This window comes from Pyxicephalus adspersus, chromosome 9 (assembly GCF_032062135.1).
Source record: "Pyxicephalus adspersus chromosome 9, UCB_Pads_2.0, whole genome shotgun sequence".
Classification (NCBI taxonomy): domain Eukaryota; kingdom Metazoa; phylum Chordata; class Amphibia; order Anura; family Pyxicephalidae; genus Pyxicephalus; species Pyxicephalus adspersus.
This window is the reverse complement of record NC_092866.1, coordinates 4,371,955-4,392,412: the sequence shown is the minus strand read 5'-3', so window position 1 is coordinate 4,392,412 and position 20,458 is coordinate 4,371,955. Positions and strand designations below refer to the sequence as shown.

Sequence of the window (20,458 nt, the reverse complement as noted above, 5' to 3'; positions counted from 1 at the left end):
GAGGGGAGAGAGAGAGGGCGCAAGGAGGGAGAGGGGAGAGTGAGAGGGCGCAAGGAGGGAGAGGGGAGAGAGAGGGCGCAAGGAGGGAGAGGGGAGAGAGAGGGCGCAAGGCGGGAGAGGGGAGAGAGAGAGAGGGCGCAAGGCGGGAGACAGTAGAGAGAGGGGGCGCAAGGAGGGAGAGGGGGGAGAGAGAGGGCGCAAGGAGGGAGAGGGGAGACAGAAGCAATGAGAGAGAGGAGGAAGGAGAGGGAGCAATGAGAGGAGGAAGGAGAGGGAGCAACGAGGAAGAGAGTAAGAGGGAGCAACGAGAGAGAGGGGGAAGGAGGGGGAGCAACGAGGGAGGGAGAGCATGAGGAGAAGGAGTGAGAGATCGAAAAATATACACAGGATAGAGAAAGGGAAAGAGTAAGAGGGAGAGGAGAGAGGAGAGAAGGAACCAGGAACAAGAGAGAACACAAGGAGGGAGAGAGGATATATAGGGTAAGAGTGAGGTGGGAGGAAGGAAGGAAGGGCACAACAGTGAGGAGAGAGCAAAAGAAATAAAGAGAACATAGAAAAGGAAAGAATGAGAGTGTGGGGAGAAAATGAAAAACAAGACATGTAATATTGAGCGTCTTTGTACCACCAAGGTTAAGCATTCCATCACACATTAGACCTGACCTCATCTGGCTCTATTCTATTCTTCTTCTTGAAACATTCTTGAAATGCTAACAATATTGGTTCTTACTATCAGAATCACAACAATGATTGTAATGGTTTAATAAAAGCTCAATAGGTTCTCTTATAATTACAGCAGACAATACACCTAGAGAATAAAATGCTTTTAGGGATCTAAGCAGTGGGGTAAAGGGTGAGAACGGCTCAATTTTTACATCCCGTGGTTGAAATCTTGCTCATGGCTTCATTTGATTGTCTCCTTAGAGCAGCCTTTCTCGATCGTATTAAGGGAACCCTTGAAATCATTATCAGATCCCTGGGAATTCCAGCAATAATTTCTATATCCACAGCTCAGAGTACATTAGTATGGTGGTCAGTAGGAAGAATGTAGGACAGCTAAAAAGATAATTGGTATTAGTGCCAAGTGATCTGAGAGGTACAAATTGCTCAAGGAACCCCTAGCAACCCCTGGAGGAACCATCAGGTCCCTTGGAACCCTGACCTAGACAGATGACCCTCTACAAGTCTATGAGACAGCTGGGAGGGGGAATTATAACAATCTGATCTTCTTTCCTACTTTAACCTATCACTTTTACAGATGGACACTTTTTAGTGCAATAAATGTTGCAGAATAATTCTAGGACATGCTGCAGTGCATGGCACAACCAGAGATTGAGGTACAGAGAAACATCACAAAAATACATTATAAAATCATCAAAAATGCACTTGACCCTTGACCATTTTTAACAAACAAATTAATTTGCTGATAAATTTAAATAATTTAGCATTTGAAACATCAATAAAATATTAGATACCAGACTTTGGTAAAAGAAAAGCAAGAAGACTATTCAAAGAAACAGCAAAAAAGTAGTTTTATCAAAAAATAAATAATAATAATAATCAAACCATCCCATTGCTCACCAGAGCAATCTCTCCCACAATGCAATTGCTCTCAAGCAATCACCTTACCTTCTCCCATCCCCTGCTGCCTCCTACTCCCGCGGTCTGCTCTCAATGATCTGGATTCGTCGCTGCTCCCTGCCGACGGTCTGTCAATTCCGGTCTCCTTGAAGCCTCCCGACGCTGCTGCCAGGTAAGACTAATGGGTTAGGGTTAAGCTGCGGCAGGTGGGAGGGGTGAAGCGTGATGTCAGCAATGGTGGACGGGGTGATGGGGGGTGGGTTAGCTTTAGGAAAGGTGGTAGTAAAATCTAAATGCCAATAACATTCCCCTTGAAATGGTTAAAACCCCAAATAATGCAGAAAAATATTACAATTTCATTGAAAAAAAAGTATTTCATTATGCAGTATGGCAAATGCCTTTGTTGCTCGAAAACCAGCTCTGGGTTAGGAAAGAAAAGGGAAAGTTATGAATGAGTTAGGAAGCCAAGGAAGGTCAGGCAGGATAAGGCTGCAGAAGTGTTGTCAGGCGGGGGCGTCCCAAGCAAGTTAAAGGAGTAAGCAAGGTTATGGAAGTGCATGGCGGGACGGGGAGCAGATTGGAGGGGGTAGGTATGGCCTAGCTTTCCTTTCACTCATTAGATCTCCTTCTCCTTAGCTCAGCTGCTTGATAGACATTCAGGACTTCTGATCATTTGCAAGTTTTGACTTGGCAGCAAATCTCCTTCTGCAAGAGTGCAGCTACAATGCAGGCGCAATTAGAATGGCAGATGCCCTGCGCTTTACCCGCCACAGAAAAAAAACCTGACCCCGCCAGAGCCTAGCATGAGACATAATTAATAACATCGCAGTAGGGACTTTAATTAGGCAATGCTGCGAGCAATTAGAATGTCAAACATTCAGTAACCCATAGTAATGTGATTAGTCAGTGAAAGATGATTGCTGGATCCTGGGGGGGTATCACACGTGGCACACTGCCCTTTGCCTTTTAAGAGGAGACTAACTACCCTACAGATATCATCTAGACTGCAAAAAATTCATTTTATAATAACAGCTACATAGATGGTGAGTGGCATCAACATTGGTCTATGCTAAACTGAAGAAACCCTTTAGCCTCAGCACCCTTTTATGTATATAGACTGCAGCAATTCTCAGTGCAAAGAATTGAGATCTAAGACAATCCAAAAAATATATCTAATCTTAAATCTGCCCTTCAGCCTTGCACAGCTGTGCCGGTTCTGATTTCACTGCACACTGTGAGCTTCCCACAATGTGAATTAGAAGCTGCAGCAAGTCAGTAAAGCCCAACCCCTTTCCTGGCTAGAGGATGTTTGGAATCAGCTAGCCCTTCCCTCCCCAGCCAAACTGTCCCTAGATATTTAGTTTTTCTTCCTTTCGTTTAGTAGGAAATCTAAACCCAATTTTGCCCAATACAAAAAAAAATCATGAAAAAATAAAACAGGAGGATGCAATCATATATGAAGAAATTAGGATTAACAATGTTTATGTATAGACGGTACATAAAGAAATCATGGATTTGGTTCTCCACCCAAATTCAACATCATTTTAGTAAGGCGACGCCCCTTCTCTCTGTACCCGATGTTACTCTGCCTCCTATAGGGAATGGATGGTTCTGAATTCAGGATGGATGAAAAGGACGTCAGTGTGCTGTACAGTGATGATGTCGTCATAGCTTTACATAGTAATATCTGGGTTTACTAAGGCCTCTGGAAATGTTGCTCAGATATGATCCAAATGACTCCAGGCCGCTCCATTTTCTTTAGTAGATAACAAGAGTTAGGTGTAACAAGCAGGAATCTCTTAGGGGTCATGGTGGCCCCTGACCTTACGGCCGTACTAAAATGCCCAATCTTGGGTAGAGAACCTTTGGAGGGTGTGTGGCTCAAATACCTTTTTCCTCTTCCTGTTTCTTAGATGTAGCCGTCTTCGGTCGGCCCCTGCCACGGCGTACAGCTTCCGACTGGCTATTGGATCGGGACCGCCTCCTGTTCTCCAGGTCTCTGCTGACCGTCGAATTTATCCGCTCTCGTTTTATTCTTTCTGTCCGCCTTCTTTTAGGATCAGATCTGTTTTCTACATAGAACCATAACAGGTCATTTATTAAAGTATTCCAAATATAATGAATATAAATAGCCAGATAAGAGGTTATAGGCATGATGAACCCATTCTACTGCATATAACACCAAAACCATTACAGCTACACTGTTCCAACATAGGTGAGACAATCTCCTTGCTTCAATTAAAAAAATGTAAACTGGCACAAAATTTTTCTAATATTTGCTCTAAATACATCATTGCGTTCTATCTCAAGAATGGGCAAACTACGGGCTTGCAGACCTGTTGGGCTTTCAGCTCCGGCCTGTCAAATTTTGGTACAAAGCCAAAGCCAAAAAAAGGCTGACCAACAACACTGTTCCTACTGATACTGAATATAGGTTTTTTTCATTTTATATAATAGGTAATTTATATTATAATTTATATCAGCGCATACAAACAATCTCCATCTGATACTGGCTGGGGACATCTGTCAAATATCAAAAGTTATTGTGGCCCCAGAGCAAACTTATTTAAAAAAATATCTGATAACATCCAGTGAGCTCAGGTTTCTGTGCTGATAGCAGTCACAGTGTCATTGTCTTTATCTGTCTTCTTCTGTCTCCTAAACCCCTCACTACTTCCCAGCATTCCATATCCCCCCTCCTATTGTGTGTACTTCCCCCACCTTCTAGATTGTAAGCTCTTCAGGGCAGGGTCCTCTCCTTCTCCTGTGTCACTGTCTGTATCTGTCTGTCATTTGCAACCCCTATGCAATGTACAGCGCTACATAATATGTTGGCACTATATAAATAGAATTTATTAATAATAATAACTTAATTCCTTGGGGATCAGGATCTGCACACATTTCAGTATTTCTATAGGAGCAATAAATACATTAGGCAAATGTTTTACAGAAACAAAGGCCCTGATTTATTAAAGCAAGGGTGAGGAGAATACACTTTCATCTGTGACGCTGGGTGATCCAGCAAATCTGGAATGGATTTCCTAAACGTCATTAGCTATTTGTTAGCAAATGTTTTCAATCCTGGACCAGATCCACTCCAGGTTTGCTGGATCACCTAGATTCATTGGTGAAAGTGTATTCTCTCCAGCCTTGGAGGACTTTAATAAATCAGGGCCAAAGACTCTGTTTATACCAAAATCTGGAATGTATGTGGCCCCCAATGATTGCAAATGGGGATCCTTGTTACAGAGTTAAAGAAGGGAGGCAGGTACTCTTAAGTACTACTCCAGGGTGTCAACCCTTCTTCTTCATAAACAAAGTACAGGAGCAGTTATAGATAAAATGAAGCTGTAGGCATATAATTGGGACAAATCCTTGTCTGTCAATTGCTGAAGATTTGGCTTGGGTTGCAGTAGAGGCAAAATGGATTAAGCCTCCCCCCACCCCAAAAAAACAAGACATCCGGCCATGACAATGAGTGAGTGTTGTCACCCTATAGACAGAAATGTGTAACTGGCGGAATCACCAGGCGATCTGATGGCTGGTAATCTTCAATAGATTTTATTTTTATTGTTGGATTTTTATATAAATTAACTTCCAAATTCTGAAGTCAAATTCCAACCTAATCTTTCATTTTGTTAGTTTCAGATGGTGTGGGAAAAGTCCTCAGGTTTGTGATGCCATTACAAGTGAAGGAAACCACCCAGCAATACAAAGATTCCAACCCAAAGTCATTTCATTCAAACTAAAGAACCGGAGCCAGAGAAAAACATGAATGTGTTGCTCAGCAGGTAGATAAAGTAACTATATACACCCAATAGAAGGTAGATACCTGACGTGGGGTGCACCCGCTCTGTCTGTCTGGCGTGTAGAAGTTTTCTGCTAATAAATATGTATCCGCAGGGGCAGGACTTGCAGGCCACCGGAACCTGGAACACAAACACCCATCATAAGACAGATCCCAACAATCTAAAAAATGACTATTTCTGTTCTTGCAGGAATAGCTCAAAAGAATCTAAATTTGTAGCAGCATAATTCTTTTTTAAAGCCCGAGTGAACTTTCAGTTTAAAGCAAAATACATTTCAGGTGCATGGAAATAAAAGATGTGCAAACTATTACAGTTGGTTTGGAAAGTAGCCACAAATGTAGTAGAAAAGCCTTTCCCCTGCTAACATACTGCAGAGAAAGATCCTTCCTCTCTGTGTGGGAGCCGTGGTCCTATAATTCTGCAGTAAAGCTTATGCTACCTGCACCGACTGTGTGAATTAGGATGATACCAGGTCAAATTCAGGTACTTACACTACCTGCAATAAAACCAAATATATTTATTGATATATTATCGATTACAGAGCTGCATTCATGTCTTCCATAGCCATAGCCCTCACCTACCCGTCTTCTTCTGTCTCCTAAACCCTCACTGGTTCCCACCATTCCATATCCCCCTTCCTATTATGTGATACTTCCCCCATCTCCTAGACTGTAAGCTCTTCAGGTCAGGGTCCTCTCCTCCTCCTGTGTCACTGTCTGTATCTGACTGTCATTTGCAACCCCTATTTATTGTACAGCGCTGCATAATATGTTGGTGCTATATAAATCATTTTTTAAAATGTTGGAAAAAAAAAAAACTGCAATACTATCATTCAGACACTAGATGGAGCACTTGGCAAAGCAGAGATAAATAGGAGGAAAAAAAAACTGCAAGAATAATTTTGCAACAATGTTTCAATGAAGAGGATGTTACACTTTAACCCTTTCACTGCCCCTTTTTTCACCCATTCTAGAACTTTGCATGGGTGTGGCTATAACAAACGTTTTTGTACATTTGTACCTTTATTTGCATATGTTTGTGATCATATATGGGTGCAGGGGCTTTCAGAAATGTATTTTGTATTCTGTTAAACTTATTTCTTTGCAAGTTATTATTATTATTATTATTATTATTATTATTATTATTAAACAGGATTTATATAGCGTCAACATATTACGCAGTGCTGTACATTTTTTTTATCCTAACTTGATTGCTATGAGAAGAAAGACTGACAAGCCTCCTATGTAATATCACAGTGCTTGTGACAGGTTCTCTTTATGGAGAATATTAGGTATCAGTGGCAGACCCCCAATGCTCCCCTGCATTCTATTGATGCTTGATCACCTTCTACCCTGTTTTTGCAGCAGGGATTTCACAGCCCCTGATCCAGAAGTTCTCACAGCTAAATACTCATGAATTCACAGGCCAAGAGAGGCAATAAAAAGCACAAAATGCCATTTGTATTAAACAACCCAACCATCAAAAAACATTTTTGCTTTATTGGGTTGACATAACGCACTGCACCTTAATGTGCGACACAAAGAACGTGCAGGAATGGAGAAGTGTGAATAATAAAACGAAAAGCATGCAGCTGAAAGAAATGAAACTGGAGAAGTTTAAGTTACTTAAGCAAAATCAAATCCCTGCAGGGCCAGGCGTCGCCTCTGGGAAAAGTTTTGCTAACTCTTGCATTTTCTGTAGTCATCTTGGCTCCTCTCCTGTGGTGCAGGCTGCGGAGTCCCAGATGTGCTGTGTTCTCTATGTATGTACCTTTAGAAATAATTTGGAGGAAGCCAGGAAAAAGGCCCAGCTAATAAGTTTAGGATTTGCTCCCAGCACTCCGGAGCTCCATAACGCCCATCATGGCCGCCAAGTATTAGGGAAGGATGGACGCTGGAGTGCCTTCCAATATATTATTATTATTATTATTGTTAAACAGGATTTATATAGCGCCAACATATTACGCAGAGCTGTACATTAAATAAATTGATCACATCCTAATATTTTGCTTTGATTACAGTACAAATAACAATAATAATAAAGGATACAATAATCATATATAATATACAATGTCATAACATTTATTTCTGTTCTGAGTTGCATTCTTTTTTCAGATCTTGAATTATGGGAGAGTCGGAGCTGTGTAAAGTCTTCTCCAGCCAAAGATTCTTAATGGGGTTCAGGTCTGGGCTCTATGGTGGCCAATCCATGGGTGACAATGATGGCTCGTGTTCCCTGAACCCATGGGACCGCTGAACCCTGGCATTGTCATCTGGCAATATGTCGGTGCCATCAGGGAGGAAAATATACATTGATGGAAAAACCCGGTCATTCAGTATAATCAGGGGGTCAGCTGACCTTATTTTTTAGGTCACATAAGATTGCTGAGCCTAGACCTGAACAACTGAGGCAACCCAGATACAAACACTGCCCCCCACAGGTGCCCTAGATCACAACACTGCCCCCAGGCACCCAAGATCATTACACTGCCTCCTACAGGCACCCCAGATCATAACACTGCCCCCACAGGTGCTCTAGATCATAACACTGATCCCCACGCACCCCAGATCATTACACTGCCTCCTACAGGCACCCCAGATCATAACACTGCCCCCCACAGGTGCCCTAGATCACAACACTGCCCCCAGGCACCCAAGATCATTACACTGCCCCCAGGCACCCAAGGTCATTACACTGCCCCCTACAGGCACCCCAGATCATAAGACTGCCCACACAGGTGCCCTAGATCACAACACCGATCCCCACGTACCCCAGATCATTACACTGCCTCGTACACACACCCCAGATCATAACACTGCCCCCACAGGTGCTCTAGATCATAACACTGCCCCCTGGGCACCCCAGATCATTACACTCCCCCCTACAGGCACCCCAGATCAAAACACTGCCCTCTACAGACACCCAAGATCATAACACTGCCCCCACAGGCACCCCAGATTTGAATACTGCCCTCTACAGACACCCAAGATCATAACACTGCCCCCACAGGCACCCCAGATCATACCAATGCCCCCACAGGCACCCCAGATCATAACAATGCCCCCACAGGCACCCCAGATCATAACAATGCCCCCACAGGCACCCCAGATCATAACACTGCCCCTATAGGTACCCCAGATCATAACACTGCCCCCACAGCCACCCCAGGGCATTACACTTCTCCAACAGGCTCACTAGATCATAGCATGGCCCACACGGGCACTCCAAATAACAACACTGTTCCCCACAGGCACCTCATATCATTTTATGTATATATATAACAGATATATACAGATGTATCATTATGAGTGTCCCCATGTTACAACACAGACTTTGCATATATAGCTTCTGTAAACTTTCACAAAACATTTTATGAGTTACCAGCAATGAGGAACTTGTAAAGGTTTTATGGTGAGAAACCCCATGAATACGTTTCATATTTCAGCATGAACCAATTACTGTACACATGCTCCAAAGACCCAACACCTGCTTGTTCTTCCTGTGATCAGCAGAGCCTCCAGTCTAAATATATTGAATGTGAACACAAAACTGAATTTGAGATTTAATCTTCCTCAGAGCGCCGAATCTGCAGCTAATATTAAAATATAACACAGAGATCCTGCTATGGATGGCTTTGTTCAGTCACTTGTTATAGGGTGACAACGCCTCCCAGCTGGGCTCCTGTGTTGTCACTATGATAAAGAATAAACTGATTGATTTAATTCGCTGTTCATTTTTTAAATCTGTCACTCAAAGACATTGAAGACAGACACAGAAAGTCAACTTTTGTATTTAGATCTTTGGTTCTCCTACAACAGGTTTAGTCCTGTATGTTCTCTCTGTCCTGCATGAGTAAGTTATTATTTATTATGAGTAAGTTAATATTTATTGTGTTGACAACAGTGGATCATGCCAGTGTAATGTGCATGAAAGTGACCATTTGTAGGGTCAGTAAAAGGTGACAACACAGGAACACAATTGATAAAGCACTGTAACCCTATAACAGGAAGTGCTAAATATTTCCCTTTTCTATGGGGTGATTGGTTCCCACTTAGTCACCAACACCTAGTCAGGACTCTAAAAAATTGCAGAAATTAAAACAGGAATGCAAATCAAGATAATGTATCTGTAAGCAGGGACCCTGAAATTCTAATAGGGGCCCTGCATCCAACACGGGCCCATTTCTTGACCGTTTTCTATCTGTCACCATAGCCTAGGCCAGGGGTCTGCAACCTGCGGCTCTTCAGCCTCCTTGTTGTGGCTGCCGCGGGGAGATCTCTGATGGGGGATCCCCTTCCTCCCAAGACACTGCGGAGGAGGGGGATTCCCTATCCGGCGTTCTAATGAAAAAAATCTACCAGTGAAATAAATCTACCACGGGGCGTGTACAAATGGGTGTGTACAATGACATCCCCCTCCTTTGAACCCCAATTCCTCTGGAATGGGGAGATGTACAAAACCAAAAATGTAGGTGCAAGTGGGGGACACCTGTGACTAACACCCCCTAAAATGTAATTGTTAGGCTATCATCAGAACATAAAGAACTCTGCCCATCAAATAAATCTACCGTTACACATTGCTGGAGGCACCTGAACCCCAATTTCTCTGGAACAGGAAGGGGGTACAGGTGAACAAAATTAGAGGTGCAAGTGGGGGACACCTTTGGCTAACACCTCCTAAAAACTCCACCCATCAAAAAACCCCTACCCTGTTACACATTGTTGGAGGCTTCTAGCACCTAAACCCCAATTTATCTGGAAACGGGGGTACAGGTGAAAATAATTTGAGGTGCAAGTACGGGACACCTGTGGCTAACACCTCCTAAAAATTCATAAAACCTTTGCCTATCGAAAAAATCTACCCTGTTACGTTAGAAGCCTCCAGCTAATGTAACAGGATGATACGTTAGAAGCGGGAGGCGTCTAGGGGCATAGTTCAGTGTTTAATTTATTTCAAAGTAGGCCTACACATGCACACTTGTTGTAACAGGTAAAATTAAAAAAATATTAAAACTTTTAAAAGTTTATAAACTGTGTTATGTTTTGCGGCTCCAGACTATTTTTCTTTAGTGGAAGAGGAGGCAAAATGGCTCTTTTGATAGTAAAGGTTGCTGACCCCTGGCCTAGGCCAAGACAAATACCTTCAGTCCTGACATTTGTTAGCCCTTTTGGCCCCGGGCTGCCATGAAGGTGCTAACAGTGCTGTGAACCGTTTCCGGCAATTTTCGCACATAAGAAGATAATGTATTCTGCAAACACCATCTAATATTTATCACCTAAAGCTCGCCGATGCTCGGAAACCCTCTACGGATGCCTCGGTCCTTTAATAAATGGATGGAGCATCCTTAATTTAATCAGGAGGCACTGACGCAGCACCACGGCCTAAACATAAGAATCATAATTTAATAAAAACAACACGTCTGCATTAACCCGCATTACAGCCAGTTCAGCAAACAGCCGTTCTTGGAATGCAAAAGAAGAATTAAAGCGCTGAACGATCTAGGAAAAATAAATCCAGACGATGGAAAAAAAAAGTCAGGAGAACTGGAAAATACAGAGCAACTTATTGCAACGGGGCCAAGAACTGGCAGAGAGGCTCAGACAGGAGCCAAAAGTAAAAGGAGAAGCACGAACGGGAAAAAAAAAAGAAACTTTTTACACTGAGGAACAATTGTGAGAAGAATATATGAAGGATATTATATTTACTTATTTTGTTTTCTGTTTTGATCTGCAGCTAGAAAACTGAAAGGTTTGTAACAATAGAATCGGCATATAAGGTAATGACACGCTGGTACATGGTTCCAGCCCACATGAAATTGCTGAACATCGCAAGGATCGAGCAATTGCTACAGAGGGTACAAAGATTCGGGCTCGGTCATGCACCGATGGTGCAACTATTCATTCACCATCCGATTCTGAGGCAGAGATTTCAGATTTTTAAAAAGTCTTTTCCAAACTCATTTGTCCAGAGATCCCTGCTTGGCATTACTGCATTTTAAACCATCAAGCCTATCTAATGCCCAATTCAAATTGTGCACTTATTTACTGATCGCAGCCAACCAGACCATAGCGGGTAGCTGGCAGAAACAGTCTCTCCCATTTCAAGGTCAAAACTCGGGGTAAATAATATTTGTATTAATGGAAAATTATCAAACATCTTGAATGACACTTACAAAAAATTGCTATGATTAATAAACAGGATTTATATAGCACCAACATATTACGCAGCGCTAATATGACAAACAGATACAGACAGGAGGAGGAGAGGACCCTGCCCTGAAGAGCTTACAATCTAGGAGGTGGGGGAAGTATCACACAATAGGAGGGGGATATGGAATGGTGGGGAAGTAGTGAGAGTTTAGGAGACAGAAGAAGACGGGTAGGTGAGGTTGAAGCGTTGGGTTCCCAGGGCTCTTTTTAATGAGCAGAAAGTAGGAGCAAGCTGAATAGGACGAGGAAGACCATTCCAGAGAGTCGGGGCAGCTCTAGAAAAGTCGTGTGTGTGATGAGGTTATGAGTGAGGAAGTCATTAGTAGGTTATTGTAGGAGAGAAGAGAGCAGCTAGGGAAGTATTTATGTCCAAATGGGAGCCGTAGATCCAATATTCCATGCCTATGATAAATATGTCTGTATTTGCAACCTGGTAAATGTGTTACTGATGTTTTTTACTGTGTTAGGCTTATCTAGTGGTAACCTACCGTCGCCCCTTTGTTGTATTTACCTTTGTTTTGTTTTTTTAATTACCCCTGGTTCAAATACCATTGTTTCAGGTATCAGTTGTTACCCCTCTTTTCTCCCCCCAATATAATTGTATTGGAAAAATTCAATGCATATGTATTGTCACTAATTCTATGCATACCATAGGTATCTTGTTTCCTTTTCATATTTAAAACAATAAAAATGATTGAAACCAAAACTGAAAACTTTGCTCTTCCATGCTAAGTGGCAAACTCAAAATTTTGGCACAATTTGAGAATCAATAGCCCTCTTGTAGACCTTATAAGTCTGCTCAGCTCCTAAAATCAAGTTGCAGTCACCAGTGAGACGTCAGGGGATGGTGGTTTTCCAAAGCTGCGTACACACGTCAGATTTTTCTCGCCCGATAATCGGCATCGGCCAGATAACGGGCGAAAATCTGGCGTGTTTACAGTCGGCGGCGTCCATCGTCCAAACGACCGTCCTGGCGGATCCACGGACGATGAACGATAAGCGATCCTAATGCAAGGGAAGGGGGAGAGCGCGCAGCAGGGTGCCGCTCCGTCGTTCTCCCCCTCCCCTCTCCATAGAGCAGCACCGTTCATGCATCGTGTAGTCCTTTGTCGTTGGAAAGGATCGTGAAAGATCCTTTCCAACGACAAAAATTGCACGTTTGTACGCAGCTTAAGGCGAGACATCTTCTAAGCTCACACATGTGAGCAGCCAATTAACTGCACCCAACCTGCACCTAAAAAGAATCCTGGGGTTATTATTTTAACACTCTAGTGATACAAGCAGACCCTGCACCTTAGTAGTCACCTGCACCACCTGCATGGTTGAAGTTTTCAGAAATATCTTTCTAAGATATTTATCTTTTCACCTCTCACACGTGATCACCTTCATACTTCTGCTATGTTCCATTCCACACATTGTCCTAATTCCTGCCCGTAGAATTGGTGCCAGTCTACAGGGACATCACAGAAACAAAGATATGCAGATGATCACAACAGGAGAACAAATAGACGCCATTATATTATGAAAAGAAAATTCTGAGAACGGCAGGTTCTGTGCTAGGCAGTGCCGTGATTGCTGTGCATTTGGCAGTGATAGACGTCAGACAATGATATGCTCAATTTTCATGCAATATTTACAGCAACACAAAATGTCATTTCTTTCCATTATTAGACAATTGCATTCATCAAATCCCTGTAGCAATTGGTGAAACCTTTAAAAGGAACAAAACTCCTTTCTTGAGTAATCGGACACCTTCACTGAAAACTTTTGGATTCTTATCAAACCCAAGCAAAAAAAAAAAAAGGCAGTTTTGGCTGCAATTAGAGCATCCTACTTGGTACTGTGCATTGCAGTAACAGTCACTTACCACTAGATGTCCTCAGTCTTCAGGCTTTATTGAGGAATGAGGACAACAAGTGAGTGCAGTCCATGAACAAAAGAATTTTGCCCAATGGACTCCAAGGGGGTACTAACAATCTAGTCCTTGCTAAATTTATCCAAACCAAAACAAAACATGCACTTACACCCTATTTTTCATGTACAGACTAGAAAGCTACAGGCAGACATAACTGGACTGAACTAAAAGTTCTTGTCCTCAGCATGTATTTTATGCATTTTTTTATATTTATTACTTTTCCTGATGTCTTCATACCCATCACACAATATGCAGAGCCCCTCCTATTTCTCCCCTTAGTAGGCTATTCTAAATTTACAATTTGATAAATTGGAGTTTTATTGTTGCATGTCATGATATCATACACAAGACGGATCTCACGGCTACTTTTATCATTTTATAATATTGCATCTTATGAAACTTCCTGCAAATCTTATCTACATCAGCCATTCTGACACCAGAAAGCTCCGTTGCAGTAATCCCGCCCATTCTAGCTATTTATATGGCCATTGTACTTCTCTATTAAAGGTTTTTATTGTATTTTATCCTCAATGCAAAGCATCTTATTGCAAAATAGATTACATGTGTGTGCTGTGCACCATGACTCTGTCTAGATCGGGGCTCTTTGAGCAATTTGCACCTCTCAGGTCAGTTTAAGTGACCCCAATGATCTTTTTGGCTATCTGTAAGGGTGACATTCTTCCAAATGGCCAGCAATTTAGGAGGAATTCTTCTTACTGACCACCACACTAATGTACTGAGGATATAGAAATAAAGCCAGGGTTCCCTGAAAACCTGAAAGTTATTTCAGGGGTTCCTCGTGTTAATGAGGGTCGAGAAACACTGACCTAGATATACTGGGTGCTATTCAAAATCAGTGGCACTGAAACACAAGTTTTTGGGTGTGGAAGGGCTGGCATTCCTTTAATGCAGCAGTTGCCAACCGAGAAAATTTTGGGGGGCCGCGGCTCTGGTTAATGCACCCCCGAGCGGGCTCAGGAGAGGAACCCCGCTGGGGGGGAAGCATCGGCCAGAGCCCCGGACTACGTCCCCCGTGCAGTTCCTAGGCTCAGGGAGGTTGGCGGTCTGTGACCCGCCCATTATCCCATCCCAGGCTTAGATCTGCGAATTGAGAGTGGGCGGAGTTATGCCATAATGATGTCACTCTAGGGGAGGTTTCCCGTCACTACCCCTTTGAGTGACATCCGGCTCCCCGCGCATGCGCAGGTAAGAGCCGGTGATTTTAGTGGTCTCCGGGACCGAAAATGTTGCCGACCGCTGCTTTAACCCCCTAGCATTCTAATTCTTTCTGTATTTCCATGCAAAAGTGTTACATTTGTTTGCATGGAAATTCATTTAATTTTGTAGGTTATAATTCTTAAGCATAATTCACAGAAATTTGTCCAATATTTAATAAATGTAATAAATTTATTAATAAACCCTAAAAAAACACAAATCTGTTACAAAAAAAAATAAAAATAGTTACACATGTAATATGTATAACATATATATATATAATATATGAAGGTTTCTTTGTATTGGACTCAATGCAGCTATTTTGTATTGAATCCAATAGAAAATATTTTGAATTTCCCGCCGATCCTCCCACCCGCACCGATGTCGGAGAACGTCTCTGCATTTCGCGGCTGAAGATCGGAGGAGTACCACTAGGGGGGGTTAATGTATATTTGTGTTCTGTACCCCTGCTGGTCACCGCTGGTATTGACCATGATCAGCAAAGCAGAAAGTGGTGGAAACTTCATAATTGTTACCAATAAGCAATTCCAGCTATATATGAATATATTTTTGGCTGCTAAGCAAGTAATAGCAAGTAATTGGAAGACACAACTATTGCCATTTCATGAGGTGAAACTTAGAATGGATAATATGTTAGTTAACGAGAAAATAATGAGCTCCCTCCCGGATTCACACCAGAAATTCATGTCTGTGTGGGAACCCTGGATACAATATTCTGTATCTTCTATACCGCAGTTGTCTTTGAGTAGCTGATAATGTGAAACACTGGGTGAAAGTGATAGTGTTATCCGAATTCTTGGAACTTCATTATCTTGTCTGAGATGTACCACTGTTATATTGTTAATTGTATATTTGCTGTTGTTCAAAGGCCAAATTTTGTTATATTTTGTTTAGGTGCCTGTAATGCCAATGCTATTTATAAGGTTTTTTTGTTATGCAAAAGCTGTACTGAAAGTCAATGATCTTTGTTCTGTACTAGTTTATCACAGATTTGTAACTTTCTATATTTAAGAATTATTGAAAACAGAAACTTCATATTTGTCACAGATTGAAGGAATCAATCTTATCATATCCTAATTTGGAGGGAAAATATGATAAATGTTTTCCAACAGGACCAGGGATTTATCACATGACCAGCACCATGATCACATGACAATGCGAGGGGGCACCTTCCAAATATTGATAGAATCACCAGGGTGTGGCATGGCACCCCAAGCCTTCCCTATTTGATCCAAAAAGAAAAGGAAATATTTCCACTTTAGATACATTGCAAGCATTCCCAATATATTTCAATTAACTATTTAAAAAGCAACAAGACCCCATACTTAAAAATAACCCCCCCCGGGGCTAGAAAAGGGAACAAACATACAAATTCAGATTTTATCCAACCGTTTCCTCCTTATATAAGCCCAGCAAACAATAGACTCTTCATTCCATATATAAAACAAGACCCTTTATACTGTTATTACAAGTTGCACCCCTTCCTGCCTTTAACCTCCTCCATGCTGCAGCCTGTAGAACATTAATAGCCCTTTATGTCTTAATTAACCCCTTCACAACCATGCTATATAAATGTGCATTGGGCTGTGATGTTCAATAAAAGCTTAATGCAATAACAAGCTGAAATACATTATAGCTAGCACAACGCGTAGGTGTGCGCTTTGTAGAAGTGGAATGTGCTGCATTTAAACACAGGCTTATGTGATGCAACGCATTACAATGCAGCATAGCGAGCCATGCAATGGAAAGAACATGAGGCCTCATTTACAGGGGGATATATGAAAACACATAAAAATGACCACATTTGTGTTGCGTTTAAAACCAGAAAAGAGAAGAAGAGGGGTAAAAGCTCTACAAATCCTGTGTATGTCATCTGAAAACCCTATTTAATGTACAGCGCTGCGTAATATGTTGGCGCTATATAAATACTGTTTAAAAATAAGAATGCTCACAGTGCCAATGAATACCCCATTTATTGGGGGAGGAGTGGTTTCATGTGAATGAGCAAACGTTGCATTGACTGCAGCACAAAATGCAACACCCAAAAACAAATCTGGGCGTACGGCTGCATTGGATGAATGGAAGTTTTACTCATGGGGCATTTAAATGCAGCTTTTTAATGATGAGATAAAAGTGTAAAGTATTTTATCTCTCACTGCAATTAAACCTGCAGATCAAATCAACGCATTAAAAAAAAAAAATGGAAGTCAAAATACATCAATGTGAACCAAATGCAACCCATGGGAATTCAGTTAACTCACATCTGAACTTTATTACACACACACACACAACTCCAATGAAATGCAATTATTAATAATAAACAAGATTTATATAGCGCCAACATATTACACAGCGCTGTGCATTAAATAGGGGGAGAGGACCCTGTCCCGAAAAGCTTACAATCTAGGAGGTGGGGGAAGTACCAGCGAACAGGTCTGTGGCCATACAACTATGGCCAGATACAAAAAAAAAAAACCCACAAAGCGTTTACAACTCAATGAATAACAATCCAAAATGTACAGATATCAATATTTTATGTTTATATGAATTTATATGACAATAGAAAGGAAATGAAGAAAAATATTGAGGATTCCCATATATCAGAAAGGAAAATTATAATTAATAATAAATTAAATTAATAATAAAATAAGAAGAATTTTGCTCCACGGTTCTGCATTCCATTTTCTTTTGCAGCTGTTCACAAAACTAATTTCCCCCCTAAAGTCAGAACTTATTTTTATTTTTCACTTTCGGAATGAGAGGGACTGAGCTCACATTTCATTCAGAGGTAAAGTTTTGTCTGTGACCCCAATGCCTCTGTTGCTGTATAGATAAAGAGAGTTGGGGGATAGGACGTAAATCAGGGGCAGTTTTGGGCAAAATGGGATCCTGAGCAAATACTAGGCGGGTGCCCTAATTGCAAAGCATTCTTACCATTCTGACAATGGGGGTCCGGGGCAATTGTACAGAAGTACAGCACACTGTACAGGAGACTTTTGCAACTTTATTTTTTTTACCCTTATAGAACCCTTATAAATCATTTATTGGGAACCCCTGATGTAAGTGGGTAAAAGAATACCCCCTCCCTTCCTTACAGACAACCAAAACGGTCCTTGGGCATGCAGCTGGATTTAGCATGTGGTGTCGGCACCAGAACTACACAGGCATCTTATGGAAGGGCAATCAGCCACAGCTTAAGTCCCCCTGGCAATTTCTGGGGGCTCCATTGAGAATGGCTGGGGTGATTATATGCGGTGCCTACAGATTACCAGCACCATGCTGGTAGAACCCAGGCCATCTATTCTATTTCCTTAGGGACGAGGCAGCATGGTGGCTCAGTAGTTAGCACTCTGAGCCTTTGCAGTGCTGGGTCCCAGGTATGAATCTCACCCAGGACAATATCTGCATGGAGTTTGCAGGTTCCCCCTGTCTGTGTGGGTTTCCTCTGGGTATTCCGGTTTCCTCCCACATTCTAAAAACATGTAGTTAGGTTAATTGGCTTCCCCCCAAAATTGGCCTTAGACTACATTAATGACATATGACTATAATAGGGACATTAGATTGTAAGCTCCATTGAGGGACAGCTAGTGACATGACTATGGACTTTGTACAGCGCTGCATAATATGATGGCGCTATATAAATACTGTGTAATAATAATAATAATAGAGACCTGACAGGTCCACTTTAGGACAATTATCCCACAACTTAGATTGCAAGCTCTTCGGGGCAGGGTCCTTCCCTCCTGTGTCACTGTCTGTATTCCTTTGTCATTTGCATCCCCTATTTATTGTACAGCGCTGCGTAATATGTTGGCGCTATATAAATCCTGTTTAATAATTCTTCTCCAATATCTCTTTCTTTATGGTTTCCCCGCAGTGATCGCGCCTTTCACCTACAATCATCTCTATAACACTTTCACTTCAATCCAATAAATAAATCCCAGAGATAAAAAAAAATCAGACACAACACCCAGAATGTGAATATTTTAGGTGAATATTAAGTCTGCGATCAGTGAAAGATTAATCCAACAATGGCTACATGATGAAATATTAAAAAGAAAACACAAAGCAGAAGAGAAACAAATAATAGAAATGTTACTTCTGATGATCATGAGTATTCAATATGTATATCCTATATAATAATAATTAATTATATATATTATAGATCCCCCATGTTATAATTATATATTTATTATCTAGGTAAACACATAAAATATAATTGGAGGGAATGCTACCCATATACTGAGAGATTACACACATGCATTGCATTTAATTAATATATAAATAAAAATGAAATATATATTAATGGTGCAATATACAAGACACAATGTAACAGTATGGGGCCACCTGGGCCCCTCCAGATGCAGGCTGACTACATATCCCAGCATGCCCCCCTCATGCTGAGCCTTGTTGTTCTCCAGCAGCACTCTGCACCCAATGCCGGGTATTATCAGCATGCTGAGAAGGCTTTGTACCCCCCTGGGGCTGCCATTACCCCTCACCTGTTGGTCGCACTGCGGACAGGACTTGGTGGCCATCTTCACTTTCTTGGCTCTGGCCACAGACATGCTCCCTCCCGCCGTGCGCGCACCCTATAGCGCGTTCCCGGCGCCAGCAGAGCCTCGCCGCGGGAGCGCGCTGTCGGAACGTGACGTGTGAAAGGAAACGCCCACCGCTGACTTGTCCGAGCCTGAGTTTGTGGGCGTCACTCATCGAGATTATAATGCTTGAAAAGCAAATATCATATTAATACAATCCAGATTTAGAAATGTTTAGCGCGACGCAGTGATATTATTACAAATTAATAATAAAAGTCACGCTAATCTGTGGCTGCTTGAGTATGAGACTTTGGCAGCCATCTTTAGTGTTGGCAAACGTTCTATTGGACGTCTCATTAATTTATCATTTAGGCCCCGCCCAGGTGTGTGAAGGCAGACATGTGCTCCTGAGCAGCCATATTAACACTTAACACTAAAAAAAAACTGAAAGGTCAGCACAAAACATACTGAAAGTTATGATATTCAAAAAGTGGTGTGAGAAGTAAAAAATAACTTTATTGGTGTGTTAATAACTCTATAAATAATAATTTTCTAAAAGAAATATACCCTAAAAAAACATTTTCTACCCCCTGTGAGCTCCTAAATTTGGGATGCCCTCTAGTGGGTCCCAGTCATATGCCTATAAATTATTTTTCGTGCTGCCAAGTATACCCCAGCCATATGCCAACCAAAAAAAATATATTGCGCCCTCTGGTGGACCTTAGTCATATACCCCTAAATTTAGGTTTGCTGTGCCATCTGCTGGGGCCCAGTCATGTGCCCCCAAAATTATTTTTTCTACTCTCTGATTGGCTCTAGTCAGCTGCCCCCCAAAATTGATTTTTGCTCTATTTTTTGTTTCTATTTTTATTACAGTATATTGTGCCCTCTGGTCGGCCCTGATTAGATGCCCCAAGGTTCATTGTGAGGCCTCTGATGGGCCCCCGTTAAATGCCCCCAAAATGATTTTTTTCCCCTCAGTCATTTGCCCCCAAATTAGTATATTGTGCTTTCTGATGGGCCACAGTCCAGTGCCCTAAAAAATATTTTTGTGTCCACTAGTGGAGTCCAGTTATTATCCCTAAGATAGTAAATTGTGCCTTCTGGTGTGCCCGATATATGCCTCCATATTTAGTTTTTGTGCCCTCTGATGGACCCCAGTCATTTGCCCCA

General features: G+C 41.8%; 1 protein-coding gene across 3 annotated transcripts in view; it reads right to left on the bottom strand.

The window, feature by feature from the left end:
- C9H16orf87 (chromosome 9 C16orf87 homolog) overlaps positions 1-19,407 on the bottom strand; it is a 21,429-nt gene extending 2,022 nt beyond the window's left edge. The window contains exons 1-4 of one of the 3 annotated variants that reach the window (XM_072422397.1): positions 19,250-19,407; positions 5,411-5,507; positions 3,468-3,650; positions 1,627-1,743 (exon numbers count right to left, since the gene is read on the bottom strand). In XM_072422397.1, the coding sequence (XP_072278498.1) occupies positions 1,627-1,743; positions 3,468-3,650; positions 5,411-5,507; positions 19,250-19,315 (463 nt within the window). In that variant the 5' untranslated portion in view covers positions 19,316-19,407. The remainder of the gene's footprint in view (positions 1-1,626; positions 1,744-3,467; positions 3,651-5,410; positions 5,508-19,249) is intronic. The other 2 variants (XM_072422399.1, XM_072422400.1) reach the window with 2 other exon arrangements.
- Between the last annotated feature and the right edge of the window lie 1,051 nt (positions 19,408-20,458).